Genomic DNA, 21,158 nt, shown 5'->3' with positions numbered 1-21,158 from the left:
AGTGTAGAATATATAATTAACTTTATGTTTTATTGCCTTTTAATTTGGTAATTCTTGTTTTTCTGTGCCTCATTATGCCCATATTGCAGTTTAACTGCCATAACCATGCAATGCTCTGAGAAAAGTCTTAAACTTTCACTAGACCCTCTTTTAATGTTTTAGCTTGTCATCCCGCAGCCATCCCTTTCTCTTACTGACCTATATCTCTGAAATAATTTGTATTCTGGAACAAGTTTTCTATAGATTATGTCTGCTTCGATGAAATATATTACTATCCAGAATTGTCTTGTCTGGTACAAACTCATCAAAAATGTTCTTAAAAGTGAATATACTTATTACTTATTACACTTTTCACGTCTGTTGAACCTCTTTTGATAAATACAGGAAGTTCAGCGTTTTAGCTTCTACAAGTGAAAAATATGACAATTATTAACCAAAAATGTTTATTATATTGCCATAGGATTTTTTTTCAAGCATCATTAGAGTGTTTTAATAGAAATGTTTGCATTTATGGTAGACTGGTAATTATAATCAGATTATATACATCTTAACTCCCAAGAATGGTTTCCGTTTTGATTCAAAATACGGATTTGTGAACCTGTTCGTTGATCAGTGCTACATTGATGACTTCTGTAGAATTAAAGAACGAAAAAATAAGGTACAATGTACCGTACCTAAAATATTTCAATTAATGTCAAAGTACTAATTAGTGTAGGCAATTTGTCACATAAGGTTAGCAATGACTTGACCTTTTTTAAACATTTAATACCTGACAGTCTATTGCCTTTTGAAATTAGGCAGTGATTTTTGTTTGTTTTCCATCTGTTACCTCATATATCCATTAAATAGGTAACTCCATCCACATCCCATCACCCCCACTATTACAAATGTTCTTGCTACATCTGCTTTCTTGTCAGTGATCTCTTTATCTGTCTAAATGATTTTGTTAGAGGCTTGGAAAGTCCGTGCCTTTAAAAGCTGCCTATCCCCAATATTAATTGTAATAAAGGCGAAGGACTTTTATTTGAATATTGATGGTAAATAGTTACCGTAGATACCCATGTATAATGCGCAGTTTTTTGACCCCGGGACCACCCCCGAATCGTGGGTGCGCATAATACACAGGTATAGACAATTTTCCAACTTCAAAACAAGTTTGTTAACGATGTTCGCCATTTTGGTAAAGGGAAACTACTCCCCGCACTTACTGTCACCGCTAAAATCTAAGATTGCCGTTACGTTCCGTAAAAGATCAAATGGTTTATTTTTCATATAAATTTAAAAGTATTTTGATGAAAGAAATGTTAATAAATCACAAAAATTATGATACTAATTAAAGATCGAGAATTATCTTTAACTGAGATCAAACTGTGAACAACCTAACTGACACGAGGTGACATGTTAATTGCCAGTAATTACTGGCTATTTGATCGTGACAAAAAGACTATCACACCTTTTGTTATTGGTTTGAATTGAGAAGCTCATGTCATTTTGAACGATACCATTCCGAAATATTGAATCAGCTGCTGTTTATTTATTCAAAACAGTTAATTAAAAAGGTAAAACAACAAATAAAACAATATTTTACTGGTTTTATTTTCGAGAAAACAAAAATCGATAGTACCGCGAGACCGATGATGCTCTCCGCCACGGAGATAATATTTATTACCGGTGTTGATGTAAACTCTACTTTCGTTTTCCATCCACCTCAAAATTGACCAAAAATGTTTTTTTCCCAGGATTTTGGGCCAAAATCGGGGGTGCGCATTATACACGGGTGCGCATTATACATGGGTATCTACGGTAGATAGAAGTTGAAACTAATCAGGCAACTGTTATCAAGGTAGTTTGAAATTTCAGTGGTGTCAAAGTAATGTAAAATTTCAATGTCTGTGTAATATTTCAATGTATACAGTGCTCCCTCTCTACAACACCCTTTTGGAGTTGTTATTAGGAGGGAGTTGTTGTAGAGAGGTAAAATAAAGAACAGTAAGCATATTTTGGAGTCAGTAGCAAGTGTTTTTGCAAGGAGGGAATTGTTGTTCAGAGGGCAGCTGTAGAGAGGGAGCACTGTACTTCAGCAAGTTGTGGGAAACATCAAGAGCTTTCTTTATATAATGAAACCCATGATAGATTTCTTTGCATTCAATAGTGACTAGTATTGTTCCTGTAATAAATGGCCAGAAATGTCTCAGAATATTCAAAATGCATCCTTCATGCTACATGTGAGTGAAGGTTTACTTTGATTTGAACTTAAAGTATTAAAGAGTTAAATTTGTCAATGGTTTCACATCAAAATTCTGGTCATTATCCTTTTTGACCTGAAGTTGATAGTAAAAGTTACCCTATAATTGGATTGTGATCAAGGTCATGGTCACTGTTCTAAAAATAGTAACTAACTAAGGTGCTCTGGATCCTGCAATAACTTGGAAGTAGAGTCTTTTTCACTAAATTTGATAATAATTATGTAGATTTAGAGCAAAACTGGGAATATGCAGGTCATTTGCTATTTAATATTTAATTACAATGATAGACCAATGCTTTATATAAATCAGCTTATGGTAGTGGACTTCTGTGGCTTAGGCAATAGTATTGTTGTATGATTAATGGCTCATGGAGTTTTTGGAACTTTTTATTTAGTATGACTTCATAGAAACCAATCTTGAACTTTAATAAAAGAATAAAAAAACTGGAACCAGTCTGCAGGAAACCTTTCATTTGTAGGATTTTAACCCTCCATTTGTTTTTCTTGATTATATAAACAGATTAAATGACTATAATTGTTCCAAAGGAGACTTTTTAAACAAAATGTTTGATTGGTGAAGAGGATCAGCTTATTTTGTTAGCTTCACTGCTGTTTAGCTTTTGCTTGTGCTAGACTATAATTGCCTTTCATAGAAAACCAGATTTTGTTGTCAGATTGGATGTCAGCTGGTATGAACAGCTAGACCCATACAAATGCTTGAAATTTCTTTACTGTTAATACCAAGTTTCAGTTTTCGAAGAAAATCAATTAAGTGGCCAAAAAATAAAAAAAGTGCTTGTATTATTTATAAAGACTAACACCAAAATACTTTAACATGTTTGTGCCATTTTACATTTTATTACTTGTATACATGTTTATATATATATATTGCTGTATAATGTATATATATATGACTAATGATCTACATTTTATAGGCAGACTTTGTTGTGTTTTTTAAGAAGATGGAATTAAATTAGATGCTGATAAAACCCAGTGTTCTTTTATATTATATGTTGTGTATTGATTATTATTGAAAGTTATGTTAGAAATCTTCAGAATTAATTTCATAATACCAAATTAATAAAGCCTTTACCATATATTTCCCTGTGAAATTTGACATAAAAGGTAGCTTGTTACACATATATTTCTGCTGAGATGACATGGGTATAAAGCAGCTAGGCAATGCCATGTCGATTAACTCAATAGGTTCAGCCCAAAAGTATGAAATGAGAAGTTGTGAGTTTTACGAAACAGACATTCTTGCATGTCAGACAGGATTTTCTAGCGCTTTTGTCAGCACTGAAAAAGCGCATTTTACACTCCGATGCTGAGATTTATGAATGAATGTGCAAGTTCATACACTGCTATAATAAGATATTGCTTAAAAGGAAAGCATTAGTTTTATTTTATTTCATCTACCAACTGAAGACTACAGTATGCAAGAAAAAGAATCTATGACTATTTGAACTTGCAGATTGAAATACCTGGCTCTCGGGGTAACTGTTTTGTGGAAACTCGGCAGAGCCTCGTTACTGCCTAAACAGTTACCCTCAAGCTTTCCATCAGTATCTTCAATCAGTGAAAGATTCTTATAATATTGCTGACATTGCAAAAAGTGGAAATCAGAAAATATCAGTTAAAACATTCTCAGTTAAGGAATCGGGTTGGGGTGTTACTTTTGTTATCTTTTATGCTCAATGTAATTTCTCCAAACAGTCACAAAATCAGGATATATTACTATGAATTGGAAATTATCTGGCCATTTGTAAAATTCCCTGAGACGAGGTCCATATGGATTTAGAAATGTATAATTTCAGTGAACATGGAAATTAAAAGTAGCTGGCAAGATAAAATCGTTAAATGGTTTGTTGGTAAACATGTCATCTCAAAAATCCATTTTCACAGACTTCGAACCTGTGATATTGATTTCCTCAATAACATATACGGTCAACAACTATGTAACTAATAATTGTTATCTGTGATTGTTTCACTGTCACCAAATTTCACAATCTGTCAGACTTTCAAATGAATATCAACCGACGTAGCCAACATTGAGGGGCAAAATCCTAAAAACTGATAATCCTGCTGATTATAAAATTTCAAAATCAAAGCGACATGAATAATACTGAATCTACAGTATGTTGTATAGTTTAATATAATAGTGCAAATAGTAAGAAACCTGGTGACATCTACAGCTGCCCGTGGGGATTTACTAGGCAATATTAACTTGATAAACGTAATTAGATGGCGATAATTCATTTAGAGAAATATTTTCCCAGAGAAAAAATGGAACGTGGCGGAAAAAATTGAAATCTTATGGTGATTTTTGTTGTACTGTTGAAATGCCAAAATTTATGGTCTTGTAAGAAATATCCTGTGGTGACATGTGAAGGCAAATTTGTGTGATAAAACAGCTAAAAGCAATACAGAAAAAAGGTCTCAATAATATTTTTGTTGTAGTAATTAGAAGATTTCAGGTCTGAAAATATTGTTACTTGGAGGAAAGGTGAGCATTAATTGATGGGATGAGTTTGCATGGTAATTCTGTATTAAAATACAGCATATTGCAACAAAACCTGCAATACACTGTAGATGCTTATAAGCAAATGTTTATGGCATACGAAATATTTACTATGATATTATATGTTTGAAAGAAATTGCTTTGTTTTGTATAATTTAAATGAAAAATATCTAAACTAGTTGGTGGATCAATGTTTTGATATTTGTTAGTAAGTCTGTAATATCTATGCCTAATTTACATATTCGACATTATTCTGTTATTCTTTGTTTCGATCTGTCATGCTGTGCTGTATTTTGATACATTGTTTCAATACTTTTTTCACAAATTTCAGTATCATTCTATAGTAATTTTGTGTTGTACATTTTATTCTATTTTTATAAAAAAAAACAACTTATAGATCCATTGTACACAGTATGTTGTAAAATGCTCTCAAGTGCATGATTTTTTTCACCCACTGATTTTATTGTGATAGAATTTTTTTCACCAGCAACACCTTCTGTTTTCTTTTGACTGGCAACTTTTTGAACCAGACTTTATGATTGGATGTTTATATATCATGTGATTTATGTGATAAGTAGTTTCATTGGTCCATTTTGTCTGCTAGACACCTAGACCATTTTGATTGGCTGACGAAATATGTGCTTTAACTATTGTATATGTTGTGCCTCCATTGATGTAGTATTATTGGAGAACAATGACAATTTCTGTGAATTATTATCGTGATCATAGATTGGTAGAAAGTAATCAGCTCCTTGGAAGCCTCGGTTTTGTTGTTACTATTTTTAGATTTTTGTCATTACTATTTTTAGATTTTTGTTGTTACTATGTTTAAGCTCTCTTTTTTGTGAAACTTTTCACACTGTTCAAGATTCACACAATATAAGAAAAAAAATCATGTTATTTTGACAAAGTACATTTAAATTAATTGCTAAAAGTTTGTTTTGGCAAAATAAATGCATATTATTAGTACAGTCATTTGAAATAATTAAAAAAGAATCAGACTTTTTGAGTACCTTCTAAAATTCATTCTTATGTGTTTTATAAAAAGAAATAATTTGTTAAGAGTAACAAAAAAAAATTCTTTATTCAAAATTTTATCTGCTGTATAGAAAAATTGTTTTTATGTTGTACAATGTCCCCGAGATTTTTACATCCTCTTCCTCCCCGTGGTGGCTGTGAACAGTATTGTGTGTGGTTCTCAATCTTGTGTTACCTACTGTGTGGATATTTTTAAAACAGTATAAACTTTTTTGAAGAAGTCTTGGTAGTTTTGGCTTTTATTTCTAATTTTTAGACAGGATTTATTATTATTTATTGTTCCAAAGAGTATTTGTTTTAGTTATCATTTTTGAAGCAGAAATCTTTTTTTTTTTACAATTTGTTTTAGAATTTTTAGAATTTGTTTTAACATTTTAATGAATGACTTTCAAGTTGAGCTATAGTATGAAAACCTCTACTGACTTTACTAGTTGTGCATTGCTTTTAGAAGAATTGGATTTTTGGGATGTAAATTCAGCTGTCAAGAACTTGTTTAAAAACCAGTTGTATATTCATAAAACATGTTATATAATTTCTAAATGATCATTTGGTTAATAAACAGCAGGCATACACGAAGTAAAGAAATTGTTTTTAAAGTATTTGTTGATTTACATGATATTATTTATCACATTTTACAATTTTTAATTAGTATGTTTAAAATTATTTCAGTGCCAAATGCTGTAAATGCTAAGCTGAAATTTCCACACTTGCTGGAGCGAGGTGACAGGGAGGTCTCGGCACCCGCGCTCGGTGAACTTGAAACTGACCAGGAACAGAGGGAGGAACATGATCTTCCTCGATCGGATGAAATTGAAAACATTCCAGAACTTGTAGAAGAAGAAGAAGAGGAGAATGTCTCCTTCACCCTTCAACCACATCATCACCCACATCACGCCCCAGGGTGAGTATTGTGGTTGATGTTTTATTCCCCATTTTACCATAATGATTGCATCTTTCCAAACACTTCCAGGATAAATGTTCAGCATCCATCCTAATTTTACCTGTATTTGGTTTAAACTTGCATAAGATCCCAGTCACACTTCCTTGCATTTATAGATTATTGTTGAAATTATAACAGAGGTAGAAGAAAACAGAATATCAAGCATTAATGACACAGAAATTAGTATGTTACGGTCAGTTGCCCTTATATTTTGACTGTATATACTTGTGTAGAATGGTGAATGGACACGCGCACTCGTTGACCACCCCAGAGATAACGACAGATGTTGATGCTGTCAATGATGATGATACACAAAGAACATCAACACAAGCTGAGATTGTTGAGGTGGAAGACTCGACTATAGAACTATCTGGAGACTACTACCCACCACCTCCTCCCCCACTGCCTATCTCGCATGAACTGTCTCTGTCCCCAGGGTCTAATCATTCTACACCGAGGAAGGATATGAGGTAATGTATAACAATAAAATTGTCTAGCAGCCACCCTCCCCCACTGCCTGTCTCACATAACATATTTCTTATCCCCAAGGTCAGATCATTGCACTTAGAGGAAAGATATGAGGTAATGTATAACTATGGAACTATGTAAAGGCCATCTCTTCCCCGACTGCCTATCTCAAATTATTTCTTGTCATCAAAGTCGGGTCATTCTACACTGAGGAAAGAAATAAGGTAATATTTAACTGTAGAAACTGCTATCTGCAATCCCCACCCACAATGCCAATGGCACAGTATCTAAGTCACCAGTATGAAATCGTCCTGTCCTACACCAAGGAAAGATAATTATGTAATATATAACTTAAGAACTGTGTGGAGATTGCTACAAGCCTCCCCTTCCCCACTGTCTTATCTCGCATGAACAATGTTGCCCAGGTCTGTCATTTTACAGGAAGGAAAGGTATAGGGTGTTTTATAGGAAAAGTTTCACTGTTCAGGCACAATTGTAATTTTACTTTGAATTATTAACTTTTAATTTAAATGAAAGTTACAGTGCTTTAGAAGAACAATGCTAGCAGTAGTTAAGACTTTAAACATTGCAAAACTTCAGTGTCAATGAAAATACTGAAAATTTCACCCCAGCTGGTGAGAAGCTGCTCTGGAAGCATATGATAATTTTAGACATGTTATTTGTGAAAAACAGATCAAATATAAAAGAATATTTTGTGATGTTTATGATCAGGTCTTCAGCTAGTGGTTTGAACAGCAACATCAGTACACTGTCAGAGACTAGAACTGAAGGCTCCGAGGATGGTGATAGGAGGAAAAGTACCAAGGTATGTGAACTGGTAAACTGACAAGAAGAGAGTAATTTTTATGCCCCCGGCATCTACTGATGCGGGAGGCATATAGTGATCGTCTTGTCCGTCCGTCAGTCTGTCCGTTGGTCCGTCCGTACGTACGAGGTTAACCAAATGGGACTGTTTCGTCTAGCATCAATACCCCTTACTAGAATGACTTGATACTAATGCAGATGTAACCTGTGACCATTCCCCATCTTCAGACATCACCTGACCTCAGTTTGACCTTGACCTCATTTTGGACTTAGGTTGCTTTATATGGGCCATCTCTTGGTTAACCAAATGGGACCGTTTCGTCTAGCATCAATAACCCTTACTAGAATAACTTGATACTAATGCAGATGTAACTTGTGACCATTCCCCATCTTCAGACATCACCTGACCTCAGTTTGACCTTGACCTTGACCTAATTTTGGACTAAGGTTGCTTTATTTTGGCCATCTCTTGGTAGGCATATAGTGATCGTCTTGTCCGTCCGTTTGTCCGTCCGTACGTACGAGGTTAACCAAATGGGACCGTTTCGTCTAGCATTAATACCTCTTACAAGAATGAATTGATACTAATACAGATGAAACCTGTGACCATTCCTCATCTTCAAACATCACCTGACCTCAGTTTGACCTTGACCTCGTTTTGGACTTAGGTTGCTTTGTATCGACAAGGATGCCACCGGGGGCATCAAGCATTTATTGAATGCAGCTTCTTGTTTTTTTCAAGTTTTCCAGCAAATTATTGAACTATGACTGGTAAAGTCAAATCAAACACATATATGAGTGGTACAAAACTACAAAATAGTAAGATATGCAGCTGGTTGATCGATTGTTGGTGGTTCTATTTAGGTGCCCGCTAATGTCTTAAACAATGTCCGGTCTTTCTCCGCTTTCAGTAATAAATTTTTCAGTTTGACTCTAAACCCAACAAAATGGGTAAAATTTAGTTAAAGCCATAGAAATCCAAAAATTAAAAACAAGATTTATTTCACTTTAACATAATAAAATATATGGAAATATGTTCCACAGAGTGAACACTAGATACAATTATTTAACAAAAGTTCTTCATGGTAATCTTTTTTAAAGATTTTTATGCCCCCGAAGGGAGGCATATTAGTTTTCAACTGTCCGTCTGTTCGTTAGTTTGTTTGTCACAACGTTAACTTTTTGCATGAAGGCACTTTACTTGTGAACCACTGCACCCAGGACCTTCAATCTTCACATGCTGATAGTACTTATTGAGTACACGACCCCTACTGACTTTGGGGTCACCAGGTCAAAGGTCAAGGCACTGCGTGGGCATTTGTCACCATTAGTGACAGCTCTTGTTTACTCGTTGAAAACAATATTTTCACAAAAAAATCTTGTAAAATTTTTACTTTTCAAAAGATTTTGGACTTGGTGCATGAAGTGACCTTGACCTTGGAGCCAACAACCCAGTGGCTGTTATACCTCCAAGGTCAAGGTTACTTCAGGGGCATTCGTCCCGTACTAGTGACATTTCTTTTCTTCTTTTTTTCAAGCGAATTGTAAATATGAGTGAAATGTATTTCAGCGTTATCCAGTAGACAAGGCCTACTATATTGCAAAGGAGTTGTTGATGACAGAGCGGACTTACAAGAAAGATCTTGAAGTTATTACAGTGGTTAGTATAACATAAACAGTTATTGTATGATGTGGTGAATATCCAACTTTATGGACCTGAACAGGGTAATGTTCACCAAAGCTTATAGGTTCTTAGACTTGGATATAATAGGGTTATTATAATAGTAGGTTGATCTGGGATGCTGTATTCGGCTCGAGTGTGTTCCAACTTCGCAAAATCTGCATACATATACGAATACAAAATCCCAGATCTAGCTACTGTTATAATGACCCTTTTATTATATACCGCCACCTTTGTTTTTGTTGTTTTGTTATCGAATGAAATCTTCAATGTTTATTGATGTTAAAACAGAACTGAGTGAAGTTTTTATGTGCGCTATTTATAGATCTATGTCAGATCATGTATATTAATTGAAAATAGTCTGGCAACATACAATTCAAAAGGTACAATATGGAAATTTTCTCCGCCTGTTCATATTCACTTGTGAAATACAAGCCAAATATTTGACAGAATTTATATAGGTATGTAATAAACACCAATGTTACCATGCAGTAAGTATTTACTGAGAAAAGTGGTGTGCTTAGCATGTTATGAAATGTTTCAACCCATCTTCAGTAGCTACTCATCCTAAAAGAAATTCTCACGTCCTCAAAAGGTCTTGTGTTTGACAGATCTATATCAAGTATAACAGTGTAAATGTTTACAAGTGATAAAACTGGGAGATTTTATAATATATGCTGCCTAGCTTGACATATTCAACAGTCGTACCATTTTAAAATTCATATAATATTTTGGCATTTTTTGCAGTGGAGTTGAAATTATTTAGTATCACTTGTATCAATGATTTTTATATTGATACAGTCAAGCTATGTAAAAATACAAGAAATTTACCTGTGTCAAGATTTAGCTGTCTAGCCTAACAAATAAATAGGCCGGTAATAAGTATGGATAAAATGCAAATACCCTTTACCTCTGTGCTCTGGACCTACTGTAGTCTCCATTTGAGGAAACCATCACTGATCAGACTTGCTTACAGAAGGTCAGTGGTTCTATCCATATGCCCGCTGGTGCCTGAAGTGTACCCAAAAAACTGTAAAATTGCCATTTGACTTGCGTTGTGTTGGTATGATTTGACTCTAACAAAACAGTCAAATAAAAAAAGAATTTACACTCTGAAGTTTGTTCTTTAATAATTGACTTATTTGAATGTAAGTTTTATGTTTAATTACAGTGGTTTAAGAATGCAGTAAAGATTGGAGATACTATTCCTGACTTCCTAACAGACTTGTTCAAATATATGGAGCCAATATACAACTTTCATCTTGGATTCCTGAAGGAGATTGAGCAACGTCTTACACTGTGGGAGGGCAAGTCTAATGCACATCTGAATGGAGATTATCAGCGTATCGGTGATATCATGGTCAACTCTTTTCTTACATCACTGGGGGTAAGTCATTCAGTGTTTTCTAGTCATAATCTGTTTGTTCCGAAACAGTTACTGAGTATTTTTAGCTCTCATGGGCACACTGTGCTCAGGGATCAACAAGGTTTTTAGGACAGTTAATAGGTAAAGCTCATCAACACTCTTAGAGGCCACATTCTTTGTCATCTTCATAAAACTAATAATGTATGAATGAAATCTAGGTCAAATTCAAAATTTGGTTACTTGTAGTCCTTAACTAGGTCACTGAGTCAGATAAAAGAAAGCCTTTTTAAACTGTATGCCACATTTTCTACTTTATCATCTTTGTTAGAATGTTTGTCTCTATGAAATCTAGGTCAAGATAAAAAAAATTGGATTACCTGAAGTCAGAAAGTAGATCACTAGGTCAAATCAAAGAAAAACCTTGTTAATACCTTAGAAGGCACACTTTTTACTTAAATCATAAATCAAGTAAACATGTACTTTACAGCCTAATTCATAGATTTTTTACAATTTACGCCTTAAGTATTTTCAATGATTTTCAACCTTGTATAAATATTTTATATGATTTGCTGCCTGCTTTCTATGAATGTTTTGTATAATTTTGATCCTCATATGAATATTCATATGATTTAAAGTCTCACATGAGAGTTTTGTGTAATTGTAATCCTTACATGAATATTTTATTTGATTTATTGTCTCATAGGTGAGTTTTATATGATTTACAGTCTTAAATAAACATTTGAGCCGTGCCATGAGAAAACTAACATAATGGGTGTGCGACCAGCAAGGATCCAGACCAGCCTGCGCATCCGCGCAGTCTGGTCAGGATCCATGCTGTTCGCTTTTAAAGCCTATTGGAATTGGAGAAACTGTTAGCGAACAGCATGGATCCTGACCAGACTGCGCGGATGCGCAGGCTGGTCTGGATCCATGCTGGTCGCACACCCACTATGTTGGTTTTCCCATGGCACGGCTCATTTGTATTATTTAATTCCTTATATGAATATTTTATAATATTTACAGCCTTATATGAACTACCTGGAGAAGCAGGATGACATACTGGTAGAGTTAGAGAAAGCTCAGAAAAGCAGCAAGGAGTTTGACTACTTGTGTAAGGACTTTGAGGCACAGAAAGTGTGTTATCTCCCCTTGACTACTTTCCTTCTCAAACCTGGACAGAGACTTCTACATTACAAACTTCTGTTAGAAAGTAAGTGTGAATTGATGTTAAATATTGTGGAAGGAATTTATACTGTACAGACTGTCTTTAAATTCCTTTTTAGCTTGAATTATCAAAAGTACAGCTATTGCACTCGCCCTGGCATCGCTGTTGCCGTTGGTTAAAGTTTTTGATAAAGTCAAGATTTTTCTATTACTATCAAAGCTATTGAGTTGAAACAAGTGAAACAATCCCCCATAACTCTGATTTGAATTTTTTGGTTAAAGTTTTATGAAGTTTTTACTGGCAAAGCTCTAATTCACAGTCAGACACTGAGAAAAGTCGAGCGTGCTGTCTTACGGAAGCTCTTGTTAAATGGTGTCATTGAAATGCATATGCAAATTTAGTATTTTTTATTATACTCTACCAAAACTTTACTGTGAGGTCATCATTTTTGTTGGGGATATATTTTCATGGATTTCATTGTTTTGTCAGTCCACAAAATTAAATCACAGTGAATGACTAAAATTTCCCTTTTGTTAAAGTTGAAATTCACGAAATAGCTTTTCTGGTGAAAACCTCAAAATTCATGCTTATGAAATTATCTCGAAGGTTTTTTTTTTTTTTTTTGTCTCTTCATTTATTTGCAGTTATACAAATGTAATGATTTATTACGACTGTGAATGTGCGGCATTTGTATACAATGTTAACATAAATATGGAAATTCTTCGTCATGACATTTATAATCATGATTAATTAGATTATACTGTATTGGTTGATGCATAATTTATGAACAGTTCACACAATGAGTATTTTGTAAGTGAGTTAAAGTAAATCGAGGGCTCAGAGCGAAACTAGTCTATCTCCTTCTATTTCTATATACACTTAGACTAGTTTCGCTCTGAGCCCTCGAAATGATCTCTTCTAATGTTATGCCATTTAAATGTAAATGTTTGATATTGCAGGATTGACAAGACATTACTCCAAGGCACACCCAGATTACATGGACTGTCATGGTATGATCTTTGCTTTCATTTATAGCTCTTTTAATTTCTATGCCCGCTCCCCTCTTTCGAACGTGAGAGGTGATATGTGTCCATCTCTAGATCAGTGACATTCCAATCAGCAACTGGAGGCAGCATTAGCTTTAGTATGTTGAATTTTATACAATATCTGCCTGTTTTCAGCAAGTCAGTTCTATAATTTTGTTATTGGCAGTGACCTTGAAACCGAAAAACAGTTCCGGATAAAGGTCACCTTAATCATTGACTGGAGAACCAATAGGTCTGCTGCAATCAGACTTAACAGGATGATTGCATATGGGGAGTAGATGACCATTCTTGGTTAAGAGCTTGAATATATGACATGGGGTGAAACAAGATACAAGAACTAAAATATTAAGTTATGTTAAACAGGCAAGAGGGTTTAACACAGAATAGTGTCAACCCAATGTAAAATCATAATGTATGTGAACCTGAATGCTACAGGGTGAGATAAGTAAAACAGAAGTTGGTTGTATTACATGCAGTAAAATCACATTTTAAGTGTATTTTAACATCTGTTAACCTTTAGCCTGCTGGCGGCAAGTGATACTGCCTTTGCGACCAGTGCAGACCAAGATCAGCCTGCACATCTGTGCAGTCTGATCATGGTCTGCACTGTTCGCTATCCAGTCAGTAAATTTTCAGTGAACACCCCTTCGAATGATAAATGGTATTGCCCAAATTGAATGATGGACCAGTCCATTTTAGTTATTTAGCAGGCTAAGGGTTAAAGGCACTTCTAAACAACAGGGTTTGTTGAGGAGAGGTAGCAATGTTCTTACAGCTTCCTGAGGAGAGGCAGCAATGTATTTATGGCTCCTTGTAGAGAGACAGCAATGTATTTATGGCTCCTTGTAGAGAGGCAGTAATGTATTTATGGCTCCTTGTAGAGAGACAGCAATGTATTTATGGCTCCTTGTAGAGAGGCAGCAATGTATTTATGGCTCCTTGTAGAGAGGCAGTAATGTATTTATGGCTCCTTGTAGAGAGACAGCAATGTATTTATGGCTCCTTGTAGAGAGGTAGCAATGTATTTATGGCTCCTTGTAGAGAGACAGTAATGTATTTATGGCTCCCTGTAGAGAGACAGTAATGTATTTATGGCTCCTTGTAGAGAGGCAGCAATGTATTTATGGCTCCTTGTAGAGAGGCAGCAATGTATTTATGGCTCCTTGTAGAGAGGCAGCAATGTATTTATGGCTCCTTGTAGAGAGGTAGCAATGTTCTTACAGCTTCCTGTGGAGAGGCAGCAATGTATTTATGGCTCCTTGTAGAGAGGTAGTAATATATTTATGGCTCCTTGTAGAGAGGTAGCAATGCACATGGGGCTTCTTAGAGAGGTAGCAATGTTCTTACAGCTTCCTGTAGAGAGGCAGCAATGTATTTATGGCTCCTTGTGGAGAGGCAGCAATGTTCTTACAGCTTCCTGTGGAGAGGCAGCAATGTTTTTATGGCTCCTTGTGGAGAGGCAGCAATGTTCTTACAGCTTCCTGTGGAGAGGCAGCAATGTATTTATGGCTCCTTGTAGAGAGGTAGCAATGTATTTATGGCTCCTTGTAGAGAGGCAGCAATGTATTTATGGCTCCTTGTAGAGAGGCAGCAATGTATTTATGGCTCCTTGTAGAGAGGCAGTAATGTATTTATGGCTCCTTGTAGAGAGGCAGCAATGTATTTATGGCTCCTTGTAGAGAGGCAGTAATGTATTTATGGCTCCTTGTAGAGAGGCAGCAATGTATTTATGGCTCCTTCTAGAGAGGCAGTAATGTATTTATGGCTCCTTGTATAGAGGCAGTAATGTATTTATGGCTCCTTCTAGAGAGGTAGCAATGTATTGGCAGTAATGTATTTATGGCTCCTTGTAGAGAGGCAGTAATGTATTTATGGCTCCTTGTGAGAGGCAGCAATGTATTTATGGCTCCTTGTAGAGAGGCAGTAATGTATTTATGGCTCCTTGTAGAGAGGCAGTAATGTATTTATGGTTCCTCGTAGAGAGGCAGCAATGTATTTATGGCTCCTTGTAGAGAGGCAGTAATGTATTTATGGCTCCTTGTAGAGAGGCAGCAATGTATTTATGGCTCCTTGTAGAGAGGCAGTAATTTATTTATGGCTCCTTGTAGAGAGGCAGCAATGTATTTATGGCTCCTTGTAGAGAGGCAGCAATGTATTTATGGCTCCTTGTAGAGAGGCAGCACCTTGTAGAGAGGCAGCAATGTATTTATGGCTCCTTGTAGAGAGGCAGCACCTTGTAGAGAGGCAGCAATGTATTTATGGCTCCTTGTATAGAGGCAGTAATGTATTTATGGCTCCTTCTAGAGAGGTAGCAATGTATTGGCAGTAATGTATTTATGGCTCCTTGTAGAGAGGCAGTAATGTATTTATGGCTCCTTGTGAGAGGCAGCAATGTATTTATGGCTCCTTGTAGAGAGGCAGCAATGTATTTATGGCTCCTTGTAGAGAGGCAGTAATGTATTTATGGCTCCTTGTAGAGAGGCAGCAATGTATTTATGGCTCCTTGTAGAGAGGCAGTAATGTATTTATGGCTCCTTGTAGAGAGGCAGCAATGTATTTATGGCTCCTTCTAGAGAGGCAGTAATGTATTTATGGCTCCTTGTATAGAGGCAGTAATGTATTTATGGCTCCTTCTAGAGAGGTAGCAATGTATTGGCAGTAATGTATTTATGGCTCCTTGTAGAGAGGCAGTAATGTATTTATGGCTCCTTGTGAGAGGCAGCAATGTATTTATGGCTCCTTGTAGAGAGGCAGTAATGTATTTATGGCTCCTTGTAGAGAGGCAGTAATGTATTTATGGTTCCTCGTAGAGAGGCAGCAATGTATTTATGGCTCCTTGTAGAGAGGCAGTAATGTATTTATGGCTCTTGTAGAGAGGCAGCAATGTATTTATGGCTCTTGTAGAGAGGCAGTAATTTATTTATGGCTCCTTTAAGAAGGCAGCAATTTATTTATGGCTCCTTGTAAGAGGCAGCAATGTATTTATGGCTCCTTGTAGAGAGGCAGCACCTTGTAGAGAGGCAGCAATGTATTTATGGCTCCTTGTAGAGAGGCAGCACCTTGTAGAGAGGCAGCAATGTATTTATGGCTCCTTGTAGAGAGGCAGCAATGTATTTATGGCTCCTTGTAGAGAGGCAGCACCTTTTAGAGAGGCATCAATGTATTTATGGCTCCTTGTAGAGAGGCAGCAATGTATTTATGGCTCCTTGTAGAGAGGCAGTAATGTATTTATGGTTGTAGAGAGGCAGCAATGTATTTATGGCTCCTTGTGAGAGGCAGTAATGTATTTATTGCTCCTTGTAGAGAGGCAGTAATGTATTTATGGCTCCTTGTAGAGAGGCAGTAATGTATTTATGGCTCCTTGTAGAGAGGCAGCAATGTATTTATGGCTCCTTGTAGAGAGGTAGCAGTGTATTTATGGCTCCTTGTAAAGAGGCAGCAATGTATTTATGGCTCCTTGTAGAGAGGCAGCAATGTATTTATGGCTCCTTGTAGAGAGGCAGCAATGTATTTATGGCTCCTTGTAGAGAGGTAGCAATGTATTTATGGCTCCTTGTAGAGAGGTAGTAATGTACATACAGCTTGCTGCAGAGAGGTAGTAATGTACATACAGCTTGCTGTAGAGAGGTAGTAATGTACGATTGTAGGACATTTGCCCCCCCAGGACATTTGCCCCCCAATGAAAAAATGTATTACCGGACATTTGCCCCCCAGTTGAAATGGCAGATAGGACATTTGCCCCCCACTTCTTATTTTTAGAATGGACATTTGCCCCCCAATATTTTTGTCCTATGTGCCAGTAGATATACTGTATTTTATGTTGTTTTATTATCAAAATTACTCTAAAAGGCAATTTTCAGTAAAAAAAAAACTATTTTATTGATAAAAATTTGATGAATATGTTAATTATATTCAGGTGTTAAGGTAAATAATAGCCTATTATTGAGTTATGAAAGTGCTCATAACAATGTTATAATTTTTTAATTTGTGCAATGTTTTTAACACTTAAACTTGTTAATTTGGCAACTATCTCCTAGAAATATGTAAGAAACAAATACAATGTTATCTACAATATGATAATTATCTTCTGCTAAGTTCCTAAACAATCACTAGGGGACAAAAATATTGGGGGGCAAATGTCCGTTTCAGAAATAAGCACTGGGGGGCAAATGTCCTATCTACCATTTCAACTGGGGGGCAAATGTCCAGCAGTCCACTTTTTTATTGGGGGGCAAATGTCCTGGGGGGCAAATGTCCGGATCCCGTAATGTACATACAGCTTGCTGCAGAGCGGTATCAGTATATTTTTGCTTTCCTGTGGAGAGGCAGCAATGTATTTATGGCTCCTTGTAGAGAGGTAGTAATGTACATACAGCTTGCTGCAGAGAGGTATCAGTATATTTTTGCTTTCCTGTGGAGAGGCAGTAATGTATTTATGGCTCCTTGTAGAGAGGTAGTAATGTATATACAGCTTGCTGCAGAGAGGTATCAATATATTTTTGCTTTCCTGTGGAGAGGCAGCATTGTATTGAAGTCTTTCTGAAGAGAGGTAGTTCTGTGCAGATTGCTTTTTGTTGGAGATTATTTCAAATTTGAGTCTACTTTTAAGAATAAGCAGTCTTAACTGCACAATGTAAAACTTTTATTTTCAGCCACTCTGTCAAAGCTGATAGAACTTGCCCAGACATTCAGGTCCCAGAGGAAATGCATGGTAAGTCCACGTTTATGTTATTGTAAAATATCTATCAATTATTCACTTACATGCTTGTATTCAGACGCTGACTGCCACATAAATTGTGTAAACTGTCCTTATACTGTTGATTTAAAGGGAACACATATATAGGTTTATTTATAATCCTTCATTCATTTGTCATATATATATGAGGCGTTGTTTTTGTAATGGCAAGAAATTGTCTCCTTCTTCACTTTACGAAGCCCAATTTTTTCTAGGTGGTGTTTATCTACATAAATCTTGTGAAAAATTTTAGTATGAAAAACAAATTTGTCATTCCATGAAATCTGTTTGGAAAAGGCTGTTTCAAGTATTTAAAACAAATTAATTTTGTCATTTCTCATCTTCTAACTGGACCACCAGTCCTGAAGAAATGTAAGATATATGTGCAGTTCAATTATGTTTATTTCTGTTCGGTATTCTTCTGCTCCTAAAAAGTAATCGTAATTAAATGAGAAGAACCATAAATTTAATGAAGACTGTTAATTTAATAATCTTTTCTTTTAACTTTTTTGCACCGTTGTAATTTATTGTTTAATTTTATAAAGTCTGGAGATGTTTATTTTTGAACATGCTTTATTTTCAGGAAAATCTACAGAAATTGATGGAGTTACAGAGAGACCTGGTTGGTCTGGACAGCATAGTACATCCTGATAGGGTAAGGTTTACTTTTCCTTCACTATAGTAATGTTATGGTTCTGACACCATTCATGCATCCTTGAAGGATATGGTTTATTATACGCCTGATGGGGGGGGTGTTATGTTATGACACCGGTATTCGTCCGTCCCTCTGTTAGCAATTTTGTTTCTGCGCTGTAACTCTTGAACCCCTTTAAGGATTTCCAATAAACTTGATAAAAAGTTCTCCACATCGAGAGGATGTGCAGAGTGCATGTTTTTGATGGCTCACCAAGGATCAATGGTATGACTTGTTTAGTGTCTACTCTGTAACTTTTGAAATGTTTGAAAGATTTTGAAGAAACTTGGCACAAACAATTGCTACATCAAGACGAAAGGTCATTCGACTTATTTCGTGTCTGCCTATTTTAGTCATGACAATTATGACATTAAACTATAACCAGTGTTTACTAAGCAACATCATCTGGTCCCAGTTAACCTAACTATCAAAGATACCTTCGGGCGTTTATTGCTCTGCATTGGGGTGCTCTTGTTTGTTATAATGTTATCATCTGGACACCATTGTAGATTCTGATGAAGTATGGTTTACTTTCCTTTACTATAATGGTAGATTTGGACACCATCTTACACCCTGTGAGGGTATGGTTAACTTTTCCTTTCCTGTCGTGGTACAGTCTGGACACATCATACATCCTGATAGGGGTTAATTGGATTTTCTTTTCCTGTCAAATTACAGTCTGGACACCATTGTAAACCCAGATTAGGTATGGTAAACTTTTTTGTCCCTAACATGTTTGTCTGCACACCATAGTCCACTCTTATATAGGGTTTGGTTTAGTATCATGTTACAGTCTTGACATCATCACACTTGGTTTAACTTTTCATTTCCTATCTTGTTACAGTCTGGACACTATAGTATACTCTTATAGGGTATTGTTAACTTTGCCTTTCGTGTCGTGTAACACTCTGGACACCATCATACACCCTGATAAGAGTATGGTTAACTTTTCCATTCCTATAAAATTTCAGTCTGGACACATTTTACATCCTGATAATCCTGATAATGGATGGTCTACTTTTCCTTTCTTATCATGTTACAATCTAGACACATCATACACCCGGCAGGTTATGGTTTACTGAGATTGTAGGAAAAGCTAGTCTAAGAACCCAAATTCATAAACCCAGGTTTCAAAAACTTGATAAAATTCAGGTTAAATTTGCCAGGGTATGTATATATAGGACAGGACACAGCGCCAATATGTAACCAAATAATTACTCAATTTTGGTTGCTTTATTTACTTGTAAGATAACTACAGAGATATAAAATGACACTAGGTAAAGGGGGAATAAAGAGCAAACGATGGAATGTATGTCTGAAATGCTTAAAGTTATATCATTTGTGTATCATGGTTACATAATCAAATCTCATAGAATTTCTGTCTGAAGTGACTAAAGGAGTTGAGAGATGTTCATCTATAAGACATTATATACATGATTGAATAATTTATTTATTATTATATTTATTATTTTACTGATGGTATTTCCAGGAGTTTATTCGTGAAGGCTGTTTACAGAAGTTTTCGAGAAAAGGTTATCAACAACGAATGTTCTTCTTGGTAAGTATAAATTTACTCATTTTGAGGTTACAAAACCAGTCTCAAACTCTAGTTGGCTTTACAGAAGGTCTTTTGTTCTACCCAGTTGCTTGCCCATGCTTGAAATAACTCCCAAGATGGGCACCTAGAGTCTTTCTCCAACATGAAAGCTGGAAAGTCACCATATGACATATTATTTTGTTAATGTGATGTTAAATTCAAAAGAAAAAAAAATTAATCTACAGGCTTGCCCCTTCAAGTTTTGAATGTATTATCTATGGTATTAGAAGTCACTCACAGCTTCTGGAGACATCTAATAGAATATATTTCATCTGTACTTTATAATCAAATACCAGACATCTTATGGTAAGAAGCTGCCACGAAATATCTCTCACAAAAACACTTTTATAGAAACCATCTTGACACAATTTATTTTTCCAATAACTGTTGTCAGTATTGCATTAGGAACTCCTGAAACTTGAAGAAAATTTTCTATCACCTTAGAGAATTACCTGCATGATTCAGTTTCATGAAATTATTTCATTTGTTTTTTTAAGCAAACTTGAAACTTACTTGATTATTTTCTGTAATCAGCTTCCTGGAAATACTCATGTACCAGTGTAACATTAGAAATTATTATTATAAACTTGATCAGATTTTGGCCAATAACCTTCAGGTTCAGCAGCTAACATCTGATCAGCTAGAATACCTCTGCATATATTTTCACTTGTGAAAATGAAAATGTTTTTAATTTTACCTTAGTTGTGAAATCATTAATATTATCATTAATATCATTAATATGCATTTTGTTGATTGAGTTTTTTTTGTTGCATGATTGTTTCAATCTTCAAATTTAAATCCCATTAAACAAATAAAAGTCTTATATATTTTATATTA

The 21,158-nt window shown here is 35.5% G+C and overlaps 1 protein-coding gene across 1 annotated transcript in view; it reads left to right on the top strand.

The window, feature by feature from the left end:
• The window catches only part of LOC123555947 (FERM, ARHGEF and pleckstrin domain-containing protein 1-like), a 137,335-nt gene that overhangs the window by 97,955 nt on the left and 18,222 nt on the right, over positions 1–21,158 (top strand). The window contains exons 11-20 of the mRNA XM_053547095.1: positions 6,474–6,705; positions 6,978–7,214; positions 7,945–8,038; positions 9,608–9,697; positions 10,890–11,105; positions 12,108–12,294; positions 13,209–13,259; positions 17,948–18,006; positions 18,614–18,685; positions 20,214–20,282. Of these exons, the coding sequence (XP_053403070.1) occupies positions 6,474–6,705; positions 6,978–7,214; positions 7,945–8,038; positions 9,608–9,697; positions 10,890–11,105; positions 12,108–12,294; positions 13,209–13,259; positions 17,948–18,006; positions 18,614–18,685; positions 20,214–20,282 (1,307 nt within the window). The remainder of the gene's footprint in view (positions 1–6,473; positions 6,706–6,977; positions 7,215–7,944; positions 8,039–9,607; positions 9,698–10,889; positions 11,106–12,107; positions 12,295–13,208; positions 13,260–17,947; positions 18,007–18,613; positions 18,686–20,213; positions 20,283–21,158) is intronic.

The sequence above is a fragment of the Mercenaria mercenaria genome, chromosome 7, assembly GCF_021730395.1.
Source record: "Mercenaria mercenaria strain notata chromosome 7, MADL_Memer_1, whole genome shotgun sequence".
NCBI classification, from domain to species: Eukaryota; Metazoa; Mollusca; class Bivalvia; order Venerida; family Veneridae; genus Mercenaria; species Mercenaria mercenaria.
The sequence above is the reverse complement of the archived record's forward strand: the minus strand, read 5'-3'. Positions and strand labels throughout refer to the sequence as shown.